This window comes from Thamnophis sirtalis, unplaced genomic scaffold (genome assembly GCF_051295495.1).
Source record: "Thamnophis sirtalis isolate CommonGarterSnake01/CBP01778 unplaced genomic scaffold, rThaSir2_p1.2 scaffold_2, whole genome shotgun sequence".
NCBI classification, from domain to species: Eukaryota; Metazoa; Chordata; class Lepidosauria; order Squamata; family Natricidae; genus Thamnophis; species Thamnophis sirtalis.
This window is the reverse complement of record NW_028261382.1, coordinates 128940399-128960738: the sequence shown is the minus strand read 5'-3', so window position 1 is coordinate 128960738 and position 20340 is coordinate 128940399. Positions and strand designations below refer to the sequence as shown.

At 37.8% G+C, this 20340-nt stretch overlaps 1 protein-coding gene across 1 annotated transcript; it reads left to right on the top strand.

Moving 5' to 3' along the window:
* The first annotated feature begins 452 nt into the window (after nt 1–452).
* LOC106540908 (carbonic anhydrase 2) lies at nt 453–18519 on the top strand. Its single transcript, XM_014056209.2, has 7 exons — nt 453–617; nt 3031–3228; nt 11412–11530; nt 13465–13557; nt 14522–14584; nt 15617–15772; nt 17931–18519. Exons 1-7 carry the CDS (start codon nt 590–592, stop codon nt 18048–18050), a joined length of 777 nt encoding a protein of 258 aa, XP_013911684.2. The 5' UTR covers nt 453–589; the 3' UTR covers nt 18051–18519.
* Nucleotides 18520–20340: the final 1821 nt, after the last annotated feature.

Genomic DNA, 20340 nt, shown 5'->3' with positions numbered 1-20340 from the left:
GGTGGGGCTGGCGACCAGAGCCGGCGCCGAGGCCCTGAAGAGCCGGACTTAAGAAACAGCTTCCCTGCCGCCAACCCCACCTCCCCCTTCCCCGCACTCTACGCGCCCGCCCGCCCGCCCGGCAGAGAGAACTGAAACTGCTCCATCTTCTCGGCGGCCCTGAGCCAAGAAGCTCCTTTACGCGGCGCCCCTCCCGAGTCGGCAGCGCCGGGCTGGAGCGCTTGGCTGTGCCAGGCTCCGGCTTGAAGTGAGGCGATGCAGCGGCAGCGGTTCCCACTACAGTGACGCAACAGGAGCCCAGCCACGGGAAGCAAAGAAGAGGCAACCTCACACGTACCGCCGCCGCCTCGCAGCCCCGTCCGGCTCTCCCCGCCGCCCCGCCCCGGCCGGTGGCGCTCGCCTGGGAGCCGCCCCCTTCTCCTCCCCTTCGCTCCCCCCTCCCGTCGGCGAGGTCCGCGAGGGTCATGGAGTTGATCGGGACCTATAAAAGCCCCTGAGAGAACCCCGGGTCTGTCACCCTCGGGTAAGCCAGAGCAGGCGGAGCGCAAGGCGACAGCGGTACCCGGCACATAGCTGACCCATCACCACCATGTCCTGGGGCTACGGCAAAGAGAACGGTGAGTCCCTCTGCGGAAGGTGAGGGTCATCATCCTCGGTCCGGCACGAGCTCAGATGAGTGGGTCGCTGTCCGAGCACACCCCTCCCCTCGATCTCCGAGGCGCTGAGGGCTGTGGGACGAGCTGGTGTTTCTGGGACTAAGCCAAAGGAGAGCGCTAACCCCGCTGCCTCTTGCAGTACCTGAGCTGGCGTTTGTTCCGGATAGGCTGCGCGCTCCCGGTCAGAGCTCAAAGGAAGCCTGACCTTCAAGAGACGAAACGGAGCTTTTGCCCCGCGCCAGTTAAACTGTCTTCTGCTCATATTAATTGCTGCAAAGTAAAAAAAAGGGGGGGAGGGGTTGTGGAGCGAGGGGTGGGAGATGGGATAGGTGGATGTGCTTGATCTTTTTAGCCTTTGAGCTGGACTGAGACTGACTATAGGAACTTAATAAGATTTCTAACTAGAATTGTGAGTAGAAGAAAGTAATCCTACAAACCCATCAAAGGTATCAGGTGCAATAGATGAGCAACTTGGTAGGCCACCTTCTCCAGCCATTTGACCTTCAGATGGACCCAGCTACAGCACTGGCTGTGTCTACTAGGGATGATGGGAGCTGTGGGATACCTGAAAGGCAACGGGTTGGGAAAGGCTGCTATAGATTCTTCTCACCTGAACTTCCACCTGCCTTTTACTCCTGTATCCTCCTCCCAAGCAGAGTTCAGGAACATACACTGTGTTGCAATTGCAGTGACACTTGTAAGCAAAGGAACCTCACTTCTTCCAGTTTCTATTAGGTAAATGAAATGCCCAGGAGAGGATTTTGTTGTATCTTCAGGAATTCCATTAGAATATGGACTTAACATTCCAAGATTTGCTTTGCCATTTCCAAGCACAGTGATCGTTTGAGATGGGAATTTTGTTCCCGCTAAATTGAGAAACAAGTTTGCTTGCCTAGAATTGGGTAAGCAACTGTTTTTTCCTCTATAATACACTGGGAAATGGAAAGCTGTTATTTTTATTTGTACAGCAAAATCATGGAAGGGAAAATGTAAATGTGCCATCCAGTGTTTTGCTTTGCAAAGAAGGGGTGACTTGTGAACTTTGGTTGCTATATGTTAAATTCCTAGAATCTCCTTGAACTTGATGCACCAATTTAAATAAGATAGGTGGGCTTCCAGTTTGTCACTGCTAAGCATCCTTAGCTTTTAATTCCCAACAATACCTTAGTGGAGTAATCTGAAACCCTCAGGCCCTGTGCCCCTGTTTGCTATATCTGTGCAAGAATAGATTCAAATTACCCCCCCCCCCACATCTCTCCCCCCCCCCACTAGGTTTTTCCTCATTTTCCATCTGCTTCTCTATGTGATCTTTCTATCATTTGAGCTTCAAATTCTATCTGGCCAAAATAACTTCATTCCTTCAAAAACGTTAAAAAAAACCTTTTAGGTATCTTTATGTTAGGAGAAGAGCCAAGTTAGTCAATAGTAGCAAAAAATCAGGAGTCTGTAGCACCTTTTGCAGCTAACAAAATTTTATGAAAAGGCACAAACTTCAGCTCACTTCCTCAGATGCATAGAAGGACTAATATCAGCCCTGCAAGGTAGACCAACTCAGGTAACTGGCTCCAGAAGAAGATTAGAACTATACTTTGCTGATATCGGCTGTAATAGTAAAAATTTACTTGTTTCCCCACCCCCACCCCCACGCCAAATGTCTCTGTTATAGCTCAGAGAATTCAGGGGAGCCTGAATGAGTCTTTTCTAATATTTTCCCACCTCCCCGCACTTAATGCATTCTTATGCACCTTTTGTTTTCTTAACAGCTTTTTGACTTCTCCAAGGTCATTTCCTTACAGCTAGATTGATGAAGTGAACTGCAGCTCATGCCTTTTAATAAAATATTAGTAACAAAAGGTGCTTTAATCTTTTATCTTTTTCTTCCTGATCTTTTATCTTTATCTTCCTGGTCTTTTATCTTTTTCTTTCTGATCTTTTATCTTTATTCAGGACCCAGATTGTTGGGGGCGATATGCTGACTCTGTAAAACGCTTAGAAAGGGCTGTAAAACACTGTGAAGTGGTATATGAGTCTAAGTGCTATTGCTATTGCTGTCATCCTAATTTTCAACGGTCTTAAGAATTAAGCCTTTCACCTTCTTCAGTGTTTTTCAACCACTGTGCTGCGGCACACTAGTGTGCCGTGACATAGTGTAAGGTGTGCCGTGGGAAAATTACTTTATATATAGTCAATATAGGCACAGAGTTAAATTTTTTTAACATTTTCTAATGGTGGTGTGCCTCGTGATTTTTTTCATGAAAAAAGTGTGCCTTTGCACAAAAAAGGTTGAAAAACACTGACCTTCTTTGTTTCCCTTTCCTGCTGTTATTTCGTGATGTGGGGGCTTCATTCGTGCACTTTTCTCTCTCTGTTTTAGGACCTGCTGTTTGGCATAAGAACTTCCCTGTTGCCAATGGAGAACGACAATCACCCATTGATATCCAACATAAATCTTCCAAGTTCGACCCTGCACTGAAGAGCTTGAGCATTACATACGATGCATCTGCAGCAAGGAAGATAGTCAACAATGGGCACTCCTTCAATGTGGTCTTTGATGACTCTGGAGACAAGTGTGGTTAGTATTTCATCACTTTTCTTACGTTTAAAGCTTTGTGGGAGAGATGGAAGCTGCAGCCAAGGGGGAGGGAAGGTCTGACTAGAGAGAACTTAATTGATGTATGGCAGAGGGATATTTCTGTTTTCTGTATTTTATTTTATGAAATATGAAAAAAGGATAAAAGTCATTTTTTATAGATGATCCCCCCCTCAATGGCAATAGGTCTTTTAAAACCAATGAATCTTGTGCTAATAGAACAGCAATGGGGGCTATTCAGTGATCACTTCAGTGATGATTCAAGTACAGGAATATTAAGAAGTTCAAAAAGTTACCACTAGAGAAGCAGTTTAGAGAGAGAAGTATGCCTTTCCCATTTAACATTTTCTGGATATGTTGGACTATATAATTTCCATTAGCCACTGTGAATAGTGATGAAAGGGGCATTGGGAGTTATTAGCTCCGCCTGTAATCTATTGTCCTTGCCATCTGACGATCAAATACCAGTGTAACATTGCAATACTGTATTGGTTCCAAAGATAATCCATAGCAGACTTCTTTCCCAGATACATTTGTATTGTACAGTGTTGCAAACATATCCAAAATATTGTATTTTTATAGGCCAACAAGAGATATATTTTACATAGTAGGGATATGCCATGCAGTGGGTCTGAAATGAAAAAAAAATCTTTGGGATAAGTATGGTCGCATTTATGTATGTATGTATGTATGTATGTATTTATTTATTTTATTTAGTTTGTCATTCATGTACAAGATAACAGGAATAAGAATAAACATGGACAGTAAAATTGAGTACATATAATTGAGGACAGTAGGACAGGGATATTAGGCATGCTGGTACGCTTATGCATGCCCCTTACAGACCTCTTAGGAATGGAGTGAGGTCAACAATAGACAGTCTAAGGTTAAAGTTTTGGGGGTTTGGGGAAGAAACAACAGAGTCAGGTAGTACATTCCAGGCATTGATCAGTCTGTTGCTGAAATCGTATTTTCTGCAATCAAATTTGGATCAGTTTACTTTGAGTTTGTATCTATTGTACTTCCTTTAAGATGATGTCCATTTTCTTAGCTTCACATTGATAATGTATGGTCCCACCAAAATATACATTTGAGCTAAGGAGGCACTGACAATGTACAAGAAAAGGCTTTAGAGCGGGCTTGGATGTGCTATTACGGCCTCTTTGACACAAACATGCCTGGGATTTCCTGGGATTATGCAATTGCCGTGCAAAGGATGCATTGTATTAAACAGCTGTGGAGATTTATAGCATACTCCAAAGCATCTTTTCAGCTTCACATCCAAATCATCCAAAACCAATTTAGTGTAATGGTTAAGGTACCAAGATAGAAACAGGGCGGCCATCAATTCTTGTCCTGCTTTAGATATGAAAAACAGCTGGCTGACTTTGGGGCAGTCACTCTTAGCCCAATTCTCACAGGGTTGTTGTGAGGAAAATAGGAGGAGGATGGGGTATTAGATATGTTCACCAGCTTGGGTTATTTATTTTTTAGAAAGGCGAGGTGTAAAATAACTAAATAAATTACATCTGCCTATGCAGATAATCCTTGACTTACAACAATTAATTTAATGGCGGTTCAGAGTTACAATGGCACTGAAAAAAGGAACTTACAAACATTTTTCACACTTACAACCATTGCAGCATTCCCATGGTCACATGATCAAAATTGGATGCTTGGCAACTGGTTCATATTTATGACGGTTGCAGTGTCCTGGGGCAGAGGTGGGTTGCTCCCGGTTTGGTCAAATCAAGTGAATTGGTAGTAGTTGCGGCAGGAGGCTCCACCCATCTGCCCAGATGCTTCTGTGCATGCGTCACGGGCGTGCCTGAACCAATAGTAAAAAAATTGGCAACCCACCACTGTCCTGGGGTCATGTGATTATCTTATGTGACATTCTGACAAGCAAAGTCAATAGGGAAGCAAGATTCAGTTAAAAACGGAGGTATTAACTTAACAACTGCAATGATTCATTTAACAACTGTTGCAAGAAAGATCGTAAAATGGGGCAAAATTCGCTTAACTAATGTCTCACTTAGCAACATAAATTTTGGCTGTAAGTTGAGGACTACCTGTATTTCATCATACATGTTGACTTTCTTATATTCAACCTGAGTTCTATGGGTATATATTGTTTTCCAAGCAATGTAGAAGTTGTGTGATAATATCTGTGTGAACAATAACCATTTATGAAACTTTGATGTTTTATATTGTAACATTCCTCTATTTTTTCTGTGGAATATATATATATATATATATATATATATAAGATAGATAATAAATATAGCTGAGGGCTTGGATTAAAAAAAGGGGAGGGACATAAAATGGAAAAATAAAATATTCATTTGATAGTTTCCAGATCAGTGGAACTAAAAGTAAAACTCAACAGACTTGTGTATTGTTTTGGGGGAGTTTTATGAATGTTGATATAGAAAATTTTCTGTAAGTATGTCTTTTTGAATTAAACATTTAACGGAAGCTCATTTTATAACTAGGATCATCCATTATTCAGGAACATATATGTCATGATTATCCCAAGATAAGTGATTCTAATTGCCATTAGGTTCCAATTCTCTCCATTTAATATTCCTCGATTTAAAAAAAGAAGAAGAAACAACATGACATTTCCCCCACATTTCCATATGTTTCAGTTAGTCATTCTTTGCTGGAGGATGTTCTATTCACAATAATTCTAAATTAACTCCCACTTTTTAGCATTTTTTAAGTTCTCTGTTCTTTATGACGATTTTGCAATTGCTGGCAGTGCACAGCTGATCTTAGGAACAGGAGTTGGAATGTTTGCTTTTTAATCCTTCTGATTTGCCAATGCAATCTTCTCCCCCTTTCAGTATCCATGAATGAGCCTTCTAGTGTGAGACAGGATGGTGCTAGAAACAAATGGGCTGTTCTGTGTCTCAGCACTCCCTGGTTTGATTTGCTTAAGCAAATGTTCTGTATTTTCAGCCCATGTTGGCAGCCTCGTTGAGGGGACTTCTTGAAAGAACCTGGAACAGCTTGGATATGTAAGCTTTCCAAACAGCATTGAAAATAGCCGTGTAGCGGCTAGAGTCCAAAGCTTGCTTCTTTTAATATTTAAATGGACTACTCTGGAAGAAAATAGGTTGTGCAATGGAGCCAAAGTGTGTACAATCCATTTTACTCTTAGCATTCCCTGTAATAGAAAGAAAAATACCCCTAAATACATACCTCAGTGCAGGATCTCTTTTATGACTGGAATAGGTTTTAGGTTCTCACCCACAATTACCTTCTCGGTCTGTGGTTACTGCAGACAGAAGAATTCAACTATCTTGCATCCAGACCCTTTAATGAAATTCAGTGTCTGAAATATGACAAGAAAACTACATGCGAAACATAAATAGCAAGGAGGCCCATTTTATGTTTCTTCGTGTAATGGATTTTTTTTTGGCAACCTTTTTATTATCTCAGCCTCTAGTGGGTTTGCATGCATGAGTAGTCACAGTATAAAATATATAATATATCTACATATATTGTTCTGGTTGTAAAACTGGTGATTATTGAGAAAGATACACCTTTTTACTTTGGTTGTTTTGGAGAGAGAAACAGAGAGTGGAAAGAAAAGGTTGCAGTGGAAATGTAGGTAGAAGCTATGATTCTTGAGGAATGGGCAGGAATTTGAGATTTTTGTTCACAGTTCTGAGGGAAAGAAAGTCTCTACTATCCATATGGACTTGTAGCTAATTCTTACGAAAACAGAGTTGAGGCTCATATTTCTGCAAGAATCACTATATTTTGCATTAGGAGATATGCCAGATAATCTCCAGCGTGCATGTGGCATAATTTTATAACTGTTCCTTCCCTCCTAGTTATTTTTCATGTCCTTAGGTCCTCCTCTCTTTGGCTGCAGACAGGCAATAGGGCCAGTGATAGGGAGAAAAGTGCTGAAAATTCAGAAATTCAGTATTCTAAGGAGGACAGAGATACCCTCTGTTGTTATCCTTCAAACTGACTAAGGTCAGTTAGCTGGAGAAAGTAACAATGTGACAAAAATAGTTCTAAACATCTTTTCAAGCTTTCACTTATGTCACTGTCTCATGGCCCACTTTCTCTTTTCTGCAGATTTTTTTCTAAAAGTACAAATATGGGAAGGAGAAGGAAATAAGTACCATATATCAATATTTCTCCATCTCCCATATCTTGTATGTAGACCACACATATATTGGAATTAGCCTGTTCCATTCTCAAAATGACTAGTTTAAAATCCATTTTCTTCTTGAAACACCAAGATGAAACAGCATTACAAATTTAAGACTGTAATGCATTACTTTGAAAGTCGAGAGAACATTCTGTGACTATTCTATTATTTATACTACAACATATGTTGATAATGTTTACATTTTTTATCCTGAGTACCAAAGTTTATAACTGTTGTGGGAATCAAGAAACTACTGAAGGATACTATTTAAACAGTTGCCTTACAGAATGCTGATAAGATTCACTGTTTCCCTGGGGTTAATTTTGCCAATATTTTGATTGGTCTGCTGTTTTTGCAAAATGTGTATGCGAGGTAACATTTGTAATAATGTTTAAGGCTTCTTCAAATTCTCTCCCCACTCCCTATCTTTGCTGTAGTCTCTTTAACTGTGGTAAATTGCTAGTACTTGCTCTTTTCCCAGCCTAGATAATAAACGGCATCAGAAATTAAAGAGTCCTTTGCAATATGTTATATTACAATGCTTAAGGATGTTATCTACATAATATTAATATGTATTTTTTATTATTTCTGTCCTGACTTTATTTTTAAAAATAACATATAAATATCTTATTAAAATGCATAATATATAAATTTCTCTAATTGTTTATTACCGATAGATCAATTCAATGATTTTTTTAAATAATCATTATGCTGTATTAGGACTCTGCAAAGTTTTGATGGGCTGATTTGATTAGAAAATGTGTAGAGCATAGCCTCAAAATCCAGATTCAGATCCACTGTAACCGAGCCTCATAGTGATCCAACATTGTATGGAATGGATCAAAGTATATAAACCTCTTTCCTTTAGTTGCTTCTCTGACCCATTAATGAATATACCACTTTATGCATGTGCAGAAGCCAGAGCTGGACTGGCTCTGCCTTGAAGCTGCAAGGTGACATCTGATTTTTTTTTTCTGATTCTTGGTTTTGACCAAAGTGCCAAGACAAATAACCCTTGCATTGCACAAGCAACTTACAGTAACCAACCTGGTGCCATTCAGCTTATGTTGGATTTAAATTTCCAGAATTCTCAGCCAACATAGTTAGCCCCTACTTCTACTTTTATTTTCAAGGAAATAAAATTGAAATTAGTCTAATTAGTACTTAATTATCTAATAGATTTTAACTTGAATTTTCTAGGTAAATTACTCTCTATATAATTAATACTTTTTGAAGCTTGTTTTAAAATATATTTTTATTAATAATAGAGTGCATAGCTGAAACATACAAGGATGCAAAAAAAGATACTTACTAAAGATATCTCTTTTACTTTGGCAGTTGTAAGCTTCGATAAAACAGATGTTTTGGAGGGATTACTCATGCAACTCCCTTATAAAACTACTCCCAAAATATCCTATAGAACCACACATAACAGTTAAACCTCACCCAGGCAGAACTTTCTGATATAAGCAGTGAGTATCAACCAAGGACAGCCTACTCCTTTATAAGACTCTTCTCCAGCATGATTTGGGAAGTTCTTCTCATGCCATAAGTAACATAGGTAGTTTTATGGCTATTAAAACATAATTGTCCAGAAGGAGAAGAGCCATCCTTGTCCACCCAAGGACAAGGCAATGCTTGCCTCAGACATTTTTCTTCAATGTCTTCATCACAGTTTTTATTGGGTGAAATAACACTAATTCATTGTTTGAATTGTCTGATTTTTATCCTGAATGTAATAGTAGTTGCAATAATTTCCTTTTCACATGGAATTGTTTTCAAACATCAAATAATGCAATATTTTAGTTTGCCAAATATTGCCATATTTTATAAACTACCTCCACTGAAATAAATAGAACTTACTCATGAGAAAGAATATTTAGGCTTGGGAGAATGATTAAATATATCAAATAGGAGAAGTCTAGCTTCCCACACTATACAGCATAAGTCTGTTTGATAATCTTCTCTCCAAATTCTTAGTAAGCCATTGAGCTCCATGATTTTCATCTAATTTCTAAGAATTTATATCAAAGTCATGAAACTCCATGGCTACTGGCCCTAATGGCAATGTGGCTGCCTCTGAAGGACCTCTGCTGATTGACTAAAGTTAGTTGGTTCCTGTGAGAACCGACTGCTGGACTAAATGGACCAGGCATCTGATCCAGCGGGGATCTGTTTTATCTACTTATATAGGAATTATATCACTTTATTACATTCATCAGGCAGCATTGATGGAGATATGCCAGCGGTGGGAATCAAATAATTTAACAACTGGTTCTCCGCCCTAATGATTTCTCCCAACAACCAGTTCACCTAACTGCTCAGAAAGTTAACAACCGGTTCTCCTGAAGTGGTGCGAACTGACTGAATCCCACCACTGAGATATCCCCTCATTTTATCTTCCAAACGGTAGTAACCAATATGCGAGACAGGTTGCATTGAAAGAGGCGATAACTAATAATAACTAAAGACACCCAATGAGTGGCTAACTATTCAGAAAACAGTTTAAGTATGTTGCGTGAATACCATAATAGTTTATTTATATGATATATCCTTTTTTATGCAGGGAATAAAAAAGCATTGGTTCAGTTTCACTTTTTAACTCATACTCAAGCAGCCAAATAATTATTTACAGATTTGTGTAAATTGTTTCTACCTGCAAGTGATACCATTCTAGGAGGTAGTTCTATATGAAATTAGCCTAGGTCCCCTATGTCATATGAGGACTTGAGATATGGGTATTTTTGTGTCTTTAAATAGAACTTCTCCAAGGTACATTTAGGGTAATTGTTGACAAACAGCCAGTAAGTAATATCTATAAATACCATTTAGGGAAGGGTTTCCCCCCAAATTATCTCTTAAAGTTAAACCTTGTGCTGCTATCAGTCTCCTGCTGACTTCTCTCAGATAACCAGTTGCTGTTTATCAGAAGAAATGACTAAAAGTACATTTTTAAACATGTGAACAGTTTTGCCTGACTGGTTCTAGAGGTTCTAAACTAGGAAATTAAGATAACCATCCGGCCTGTAAATTTCTGTTTGTGCTAATTCAGAACCAAATATTAAAAAAATATAGAAAGTGTGCTTGTGAGAGATAGTATTTAAAAAAAAAATCATCTTCCAAAACGACAATTTGCCCTGTTGGTAGACTGTTAAATAATGATTAGAATTCACCCTGATTGAACTCAATAATGGCCTGTGGGTAAGTGAATGACAAAACTGCCTAATCCTTTATAATCCTTACTAGTTCAACTCAGGTCAGCCATAATACTGAATTTTTAAACATGAAATATTTTGGGAAAATGTCTACTCCCATATAATAATTTTTTTGTCATAACCCACATATATATTCAGGCCATCTGCCCTAGTTTTTGAGAAACTATAGGTGAACTGTATTCTACAGAAATACTTTGGATTGTATTTTTGTAGATTCCTGTTTCATTTCTTACTCCATGATTGAACACCAGGTAGCAAATCAAATTCTATTAGTAGTAGCCATTTGAGGGGAAATTGTTTTTCAAAGCACTGAAATGCTCTAAATCTTGTAGTTATGCAGGGCCAGCTGAGAATTAGTCTTGTCAAATGGTCAAAAATGTAATTGCTTTCTTAGCATGCAGATGTTCCTATGAAATTAGCTCAAATTAAAGTTCAGGTTCACAGAACGTGTTTTGCCTGTGCAGATTATGATCTTTAAGATATTTTTTATTAGCTTTTGAAATGTTTCCTCAACTGATATGCAGGAGAAATTCAATTTATCACAGCAAGATCATATTTGATCAATGATCTATCTTAACATCATTGGGGCAAATGATTGTATCTTCATAATTCTCAACTCTTTGTTCTTATCACATTGCTTAACCTGCCAAAGACATTAGTGAAACTATATCCAAAAAATTGATTCAAAGTAAGAAAGTAATTCAGACTTTTTGTTACAAGGCACCAGCTCCCTTTTAGTCAGGAACCAGTTTACAACAGCTATTTTTTTATTTCAGTGCTGAAAGGTGGACCAGTTGAAGGAATTTACAAATTGAAGCAGTTCCATATTCATTGGGGATCCTGTGAAGGGCAGGGTTCTGAACACACAGTTGATGGGGTGAAATATGATGCAGAGGTAAGACTTCATTAATTTCCAAGTGTTTATTTGTGTGTGTGTTCACTATTGAAAAAATACTGAAATATATAAGAAATGAATGTTGGGATGCGCCAAATTAATATGATGGCAGCTGGAATTCTTTTCTACTCAATATTTATTTAGCAACCCAACCAGTAACATGGACCACATGAACATTTTTTACATATTCTATATCTACTAATATTATTTGCCTGAAGTCTATGTTAACCTAGGTTTTTTAAAAGTATACTTTAATACTGACCTACCAGGATAGGATAAAAACCACCCATCCTTTTCTTTTTATAGCAACAACACGAGAGGCATTGAAATGAAAATAATTGAATCTCATTACAACTAAGGGTTCTTAAAAAGGGGCTCTAATTTATGCTGATTCAAGTTCTGCATCATTATCAAAACTATATCTCATTCAGAATCTGTATTTGATCATTAAAAGCATTGTGTCCAAGGTAAAAGAAGGGGTCAAATATTCTTGATGAAGTATTTTAAAACTAGTGATTTAGTTTCTGCACTGAGTCCAAATTTCTGTATGATACTTATAAGGGCCATATTACTTTTTATCCTAAGACAAAATTAGTAATGGAATAAATAATTCTGTCAATAAAATAAAATGAGTATTGAAAGCTAAAAATATTATCAGTTTTTGGAGTCTTAGAATTGTACAATTGAAAGGAACATTTAGATTATCAAGTCCAACTTTGTTTGAAGGAATCCAAAATAAAATAACCCATAAATTGTGAATTTTTAGGAGGATAAAGTGAAATTAAAAAAGGCTTTTCAGAAAGTAACTCGAAATTCTAAGCTGTTTGTGGCCTTCATGAATATGTGCCCAAATTTTTGCTGCTAAAATTTGGTGGCAAAATGAGCAATCATAGTAATGCAACATTATTTTTAATGTGTTTATTAAGAATACATTTATTTTTCAAGTTAACAAAAAGGTGCACTGTCAAAATTCAGTCATTTTCCTGCCAAATTTTGGTAGTACACTTATGCACCATTTGGGAAGTTTTGAACCATTTTCAAAATCAACTCTCCAAATAATTTGTGCCTTTTCTTATGATATCATCACTATTTCACCAATGTCACTGGTAACTCTCTCTAGAGATGTATTTTAGATGTATCTAGAGATGATACAACAAGTTGTTATTTCTGATCCTCATAAAGTTGCCCACATTTGATCTAGCTAACATAGTTGTTCTATATTCATACTTACAGACTAGGGTGTACTTATTTTACAGGCCTACTCAGTCACTACTCAAAAAATGAAACAGGGCTATCTGATGATAAATGCAATGGATACATTACCAGTTCTAAGAGGAAGTGGAAGTAACCTGGCTTAGACTCTTTAGGTCAGCCTTCTCCTCTCTGGTATTCTGATACTCCTAGTTAGATTGAGATCTCAGTGCAGAGCAACAGCTAGAAGGCCAACAAGTGGGAAAAGTTAATGTATGACACTGAATGCAGTAACTATCAGTTTGAGTTGAGTCCAGAAGTAAATTAGCAGCCAATGGACATGGTAGAAAACCAGTAAAAGCTTTCAGAAATCATTTTTGCTACTGCATTTTGCACTGTTTTACATAGCTGTTGCAATTTTTTTTCAATCTACCTGATCCTTCTCAAATTTATATATAATATAGCTCTTGCTTTCACAGAAATGTCTGAATAAAAGGATTGGCAGTCTGCTCACATATTAGTAATGATCTGAATGGCATGAGAAGACAGTGTGAGAAATATAGTTGTATTTGAATATTTTATTGCATTGGGAAAAGGAACTAACAAGCCAGTTCTTTCTTTTAATGTCTCTGAAATCAAGAGACTCTTTCAGGGTAAAGATTAATATATAATTTATTGAGTCCTGGTTAAAGGAAAGACTGTTAATGGATGTTTTCTGTCTTCCATATTTTTCTTGATTCCAGCTCCACTTAGTGCATTGGAATACAAAATATGGAACTTTTGAAGAAGCTGTGAAGCATCCGGATGGCCTGGCAGTTGTGGGAGTTTTTTTGAAGGTTAGTATCTCTATATTTCCTTCTGTGATTTTTGGATTTTCAGAATATTTATCGAGCAAGGTGACTTTGTGCTTTACTCAGCAGTGAATTAACTGCCTACAGTCATTCCAGATGTTTCAATGATAACATTATTCTCTTTATATTAATTTCTACTGAAAACTGAAGAGGTCAGTTATTTTTTTTTAAAAAAATGAATCTTAAGGGTCTAAAAGTCAGGTGGGCATATTTTCTGGTCCGCTACAGAATTATCAGAAATTGACTTAATTTATATGCAACAAGATTCCAATTAAGCTACATGGTTTGCAGAGAAAATAACCCTTTATGATACACGTGAGGGAACACATTGCAGAAAAACAGATACTTACCAGTAAAGCTTCTTACTTAAAAATCATGAAGACCCAGTTTTAACCGTATTTAACATATTCTTGCAACATATTGTGTTCAAATATGAGGTACAAGTACAAAATTCATATGCACATGTACCTAATATAACAGTCGTATAAATTTGATGCATATAATAGATTTTTTAATTTTTCCTTTTAAATATATCAGAAGAGTTGAGTTTAAATGGCTCTTCTGTATAAAATAATAAGCAACAAAAATTATGTATATTTGATTTGTAGTAATGCATATTTTTGTTATACTTCATTGTGTATTTTGTTATACTTCATTGTGTATATATTCATGTCTACATTTTCATCTTACTGTATGTAGAGTTACATTCCATTGCAATTGGCAAATTTGCTTTTCCAAATGTATTTCAGAAAAATGGTAATAGATGGTAAACAGAGTCAATATTGTTTTAGGAGCTGAGTATTGATTTTATATTGGAATTAATATTAACATCTTGGAAGGAGGACAGAGGGCTGAATTTACAAGGCTTCTTCATTTGGTAAATTACATAAACATATGCACATGGGCACAAGGCATAACTCAAGTTTCTCTTTATCCTTTTATTTCACAGGTTGGAAGTCCCTGTGTTGGACTACAGAAGGTTGTGGATACACTAGATTCCATTAAACACAAAGTAAGTGCTTATTTTTCTTGGTAGCCAGTAATATCAGACCTGTTAATTTTATTATTCTTTGAAAACATGTTACTGTAAGGGGGGGGGGTTGTTGAAATAAAATTGCTTTTAATTTGTATTTTAAATGGCAATGGTTGCTTAACTATATCTTGTTTTAAATGCTATATTTAATCATAGCAGACATGTTTACTTTTCATTTCTACCTACATATATTTAAAGCTTTTGTTCACTTGGTGAACAAGCCTGTGTCGCTGCCGGCTCCAGTGACCCAGGCCACGAAACCACTACTGGTTCGGCTGAACTGGTCCGAACCGGTAGGAACTTGTTAGGGATGTAATCTTAATCTTGGGTTGGCAATATATATTGAATTGATTGATTCAATTGATATTGATTGATATATTGATTGAAATAATGTATCTGTCACTTTAAATACTCAAGTGAGATGTGATTGGATGCTGTTGCTTTAATCAGCCATAAGAGGAAGTAGGAACTACTATTGTTTGTTCCTGGTTGTTCCTGTATGTTCTCCGTGCTTGTTATTGGAGTTGAATACTGTATAGTGGATGGTGACTACTCTGTATGTTAGTTACCTGTCTATATGGTGAATCGTGAGTTGAGCATCTGTAAACCAATGTGTTGTATCATAGACTGTGTATATAATTCAATACTACTTATTGCTTGTTTTGGAGAATGTTTATCCTACTTTATTTTTGTTAATGCAAGTAAAGTTATTCTTGTTTTAAACTTTGGCGGCTGTGATTGATAGTGTGACTATTCAGAGGCACATTTCTTGCTACCTTCTGCTACTCAACTCTAGCCTCCAAAAGGAGATATACTTAAGAGAACTCATCACTGCTATAGTTGCATTAAACATATTTACAAAACAATATCTTAGCATACATTTTAACATGGTTTTCAACTCCCAGAATTTCTGACTGGGAAATTCTGGGAATAAAATTGAAATCTATACATCTGTGTTGCCAAGGTTTGGAAACACTATACTGGATTGCTTTATCAACTTCTTTCTTCTAGGAGAAAGAAGCTAACTTTACCAGCTTTGATCCCACCGTTCTCCTACCTGCCTCTCTTGACTATTGGACTTACCCAGGATCACTGACCACACCACCTTTGCTTGAATGTGTCACCTGGATTGTTCTGAAGGAGCCTGTATCTGTGAGCAAAGAACAGGTAAATTCATTTGCTTTAAACATTATACTGCCTACCTTTTGCCACTAGGACTTACTAATATCCCCTCTAATATCTAAGCAGAGGGCATGGGCAAATGGTTTTTCTGATCAAATTTCACAGTGCTAGACTTAGCAACATGAAGCTGCTTTTGCTCCTACCCCACATGGATATGGACACATGGACACACACACACACAAACAAACACACAGTGTATGGCTATGTAGGCTTTCAATCTTGTGTACTTTTGTTAAAAGTGCTTACAGGTATGGCTCAGTGTGATTTTGCATGATGGCATGGATATTAATCATTTTTATTTGCTGAAATGTTTATTTATTTATTTTTATTTATTTGTTTGTTTGTCAAACATGTACAAGATAACAAGTATAGGTATGAACATAAACATAAACAAAGGAAGTAAATACAGATAAATGGGGACAGTAAGACAGGGGCGGTAGGCACGCTGGTATACTTAGGCACATCCCCTTTTACGGATCTCTTAGGAATGAGGTGAGATCCACTGTAGTCAGTTTGAGATTGAAGCTGTGAGGCTTTTAGGCTGTAACAACGGAGTTGGGTAGAGCATTCCAGGCGTTGACCACTTGAAGATTTAGAATTCAATCCTAGGTAATGGTAGATATTTCTCTCAGGGCACGAAGAAAAAAATAACAGCTGTGAACTCCATGTAGGAGTCAGGAACGACATCCACCCAGTAATCACTCAGCTCCACCGAGTCGCCCAAAGACAACCCCAACTAGTCCCAAATTAAGAGTCTTTATTTTAACTGCTTTGTATTATTTTGTAACCTTTTATTATATTGGAAGCTACTCAGTAACTGTATCAGTGGGATGGGAGATATAAAAAATTAATACATGCTTACAGGTAGTCATCAACATACGATCACAAAACAGAAAAAATTCTGTTGTTAAGTGAGACATTTGTTAAGTGAATTTTGCCCCATTCTATTACCTTTCTTGCTACAGTTGTTAAGAGAACCACTGTAGCTGATAAGGTAGTAACCCAGTTGTTAAGTGAATCTGACTTCCCCATCGACTTTGCTTGTCAAAAGGTTGCAAAAGGTGCTCACATGACTATGGAACACAGAAATTTAGTCATAAGTATGAACCAGTTGCCACCTGATCATAAGGATACTACAAAGGTTGTAACTGTGAAAAAAGCCTTAAGTCACTTTTTTCAGTGCTGTTGTAACTTTAAACAATCACTAAATGAACTATTATAAGCCAAGAACTACCTGTACTTAATTCTCCTAAAGGGCAGGTGGGAATGTTGTTTGAGCAACAGCTGAAGATTGTGATCAGAGCCTTTGCTCAGCTTTGCTTACTACTCAGTTGTGGACCTTATTCGGCACAGAAATTCAATTTTTGAAATTCAATTTTTTTTACTACTGGTTCTGTGGGCATGGTTTGGTGGGCGTGGCAGGGGAAGGATACTGCAAAATCCCCACTCCAGGGGAAGGATACTGCATATTCATCATTCCCTCCCGAACCCTGAGACCAGCCAGAGGTGGTATTTGCCTGTTCTCTGAATTACTCAAAATTTCTGCTACCGGTTCTCCAAAACCTGCTGAATTTACTCCTGCAGAACGCCCTTATGGCAGTAACACATGCCCCTCATCATGAAGAGAAGACTACTGCAAAACAGTTTACATGATTCTTCCTTGTAGACTCAGAAACTGCAACAGGTCTTGCTTACTGTTTCTACAAGTCCTTTGGATATTTTTGGAAAAGAGACATGCTCTTTTCTGGTGGAGGGGAAACCTGAGGGGCTTTTCTGACTAGAAATTTTATTAAAAGGCAAAAGCTTTCATATAATGAAGCATTCTGTTTGCAAGTAGAAGCTGTTTTCATTCAGTTGCAGTTCAAAGACACCACACCTCTACTCCAGGGGAGTCAAACTCACGTCATCATGTTGTTGTCATGTTGCGTATCATGACTTCCCCCCCCTTCACTAAAACAAGGTTGGGCATAACCAACGGCATAACCAATAACTAGGAAGGGTAGGATGGAAGACTATTTGTTATTTTTTTATTTGTGACAATATATACAAATTAGGAAAAATTGTTTTCCTAATAAATCTTACGTCACAACCCTAAGAATTCTGCTTGAAGTAGACAAATACTAATATCTTTTCTTTCCTCCAGATCAACAAAGTCCGCTGCCTTTGCTTCAATAAGGAAAATGAACCTCAATGCAGCATGGTTGACAACTGGCGCCCTTGTCAGCCTCTGAAGAGCAGACAAGTTAGAGCCTCATTCCAATAGGTTATTGCTATTAGTTCTTCCTGCTGAGCACAAATCGAAATGCGATACATGCACTTGCCTCATTCCTCCCCCTCTCTTTTCCTACTGTTCTTTTTTCTTCCCATCTTTGTTTGTAGTGAAAAGGAAAAGGCCATCAGCAAAAAGGAAAAGCATAGTTATAGCAGCGTGGGTGTGTATCTGCAGGATCTGATACTTGATAAGAATTACTGTGATTTTCATGTTGACACTGCAACATGACATCATCTTTTGCAGCTTGCTTAGGGGCTAGATAATAAGCCACAAAAATGAAGCCATTTCTTACAGAACAACTGTATAGAATAAAATCTTACATGCACTAAAAAACTTGAATCTTTAATGGAAGCACATGAATGCATCCGAAGTAGATATTCTTCATCTGATTTAGGATATTTTGACTCAAGCTAGTCATTCAAATGCAGCCATTGGTACTGAAGAATAAATGTCTTAACTTGATGTGTAAATATTGTTTTGCATTTTAATCATGAATCTGAACCATAACTTAATGTTAGTATGCTTTTATTTTTCTAATCACAGATGTTAATGAATCTAAATGAAATGCTATTGTGTGTAAAGAAAAGAATGAAGGCAACATTTAAAAATAATGTCATAATTTAAATAAAAACATTGTATTTTAGATATATTCTCAAACTAATAAAGTTGTTTTTGGTCTCTAAACTGCAATGCAGATAAAAATTACAATTGGACATATGATAACTCATAGATACTTTACTGCAGTATAAAAATATTTGTCAGCATCCAGCTTGAATATCCAAATAAAAGTCCGGGATCATTTCTGTTCTGAAAAGCTTACTGTTTATTGAATACAGAGCATGGTAATGGTGAAGTAAAACTAACTCTGAATTTCTCAGGCAGCAGTTCACAGTATTAAACAATGATGTTTCCCAGCCCAAACCCCAGGCTTCCATGTAGACCATGTAAATAAGTTCTCTGTGTTATGGGAACCATTTGACTACTTCTTCACACCTATTTATCCCCTTGAAAAGTTTCCAGACTCTCACAAATTTCAGTAGAACTGGAGAGGTTTTGTTTCTTCAACTAACCCAGGGGTGGGTTCCGGCAGGCACTACTGCTAGTTTCCTCATGTGTGTGCTGTGTGTGCGCACACACTTCACATGCTTGATGTGCGCTGCATGCTCATGTGCAGTGCAATTAAAATTGTTCTGTGCATGCGCAGAACTCAAAAGCAAGATGGCACTGCCTATGGCAACGTCTGGAAAACCGGTTCGGGGACATAGCATGGTAATGATGAAGTAAAACTAACTCTGAATTTCTCAAGCAGCAGTTCACAGTATTAAACAATGAAGTTTCTGAGCCCAACTCCCAGGCTTCTATATAGACCATGTAAACAAGTTCTCTGTGTTATGGGAACCATCTGCCTCCTTCTTCACACCTATTTATGTCCCTGAAGAGTTTCCAGACTCTCACAAATTTCAATGGAACTGGAGAAGTTTTGTTTTTCCAACTAACCCAGGGGTGAGTTCCAGCAGGCATTACTGCTGGTTTCCTCATGTGTGCACTTGATGTGCAGTGTGTGCACATGTGCAGTGCAATTAAAATTGTTCTGCACATGTGCAGAATTCAAAAACAAGATGGTGCCTATGGCATTGCCTGGAGTACCGGTTCGGGGACATGGCAGGCTTGGGTTGCTGCCCGTTCCAGTGACACAGGCCGTCAAACCACTACCAGTTCAGCCAAACCAGTCCAAACTGGTAGGAACCCATTACTGAACTAACCAATTCATAATCAACACCTCGCTCCTTTACTCTAGTGACAAGTTGAAATGAAGAGGCACGTAGCCACCAATGTTTCACTCTTGACAATATTTACATTTATTTTCTCATTTTTAAAAACGAACAGCTATCCATATAACACATTAAAACAAAATAATGCTTTTGAATTCTATAGCTTCTTGAGTATTTACTGATCATTCATTTATTAAAACCATGTACTGCCCAAGTCCCAGTAACTGAAGAGCATCTAAGAGAAACACCGCTGATCCTTTTTCCTTCTCTGAATGAGGAGGAAGAGCTCTGAACTTGAAGAGAAAATTCAGCATTAAATTTACCCACCAAACAAACTTGATACTCCCAAAGTGGGGATGTAAGGAAGTCATTCTAATTTTTAGCAGGAAGCCATTGATTAAGCAGAATGGAATGCATATATAGGTCACACCAGCTTGGTTATCCATGAGTTACACAGTGATGTTGCAGAGCCTGCTTTACTATTGGAATAACATCAATATTTTGTGGAT

Coding starts and splice junctions, on each gene's coding strand:
- LOC106540908 (XM_014056209.2), top strand. CDS start 590: ATGTCCTGGGGCTACGGCAAAGAGAACG. Junction 618..3,030: donor GGGCTACGGCAAAGAGAACG/GTGAGTCCCTCT, acceptor TCTCTGTTTTAG/GACCTGCTGTTTGGCATAAG. Junction 13,558..14,521: donor TTGTGGGAGTTTTTTTGAAG/GTTAGTATCTCT, acceptor TTTATTTCACAG/GTTGGAAGTCCCTGTGTTGG.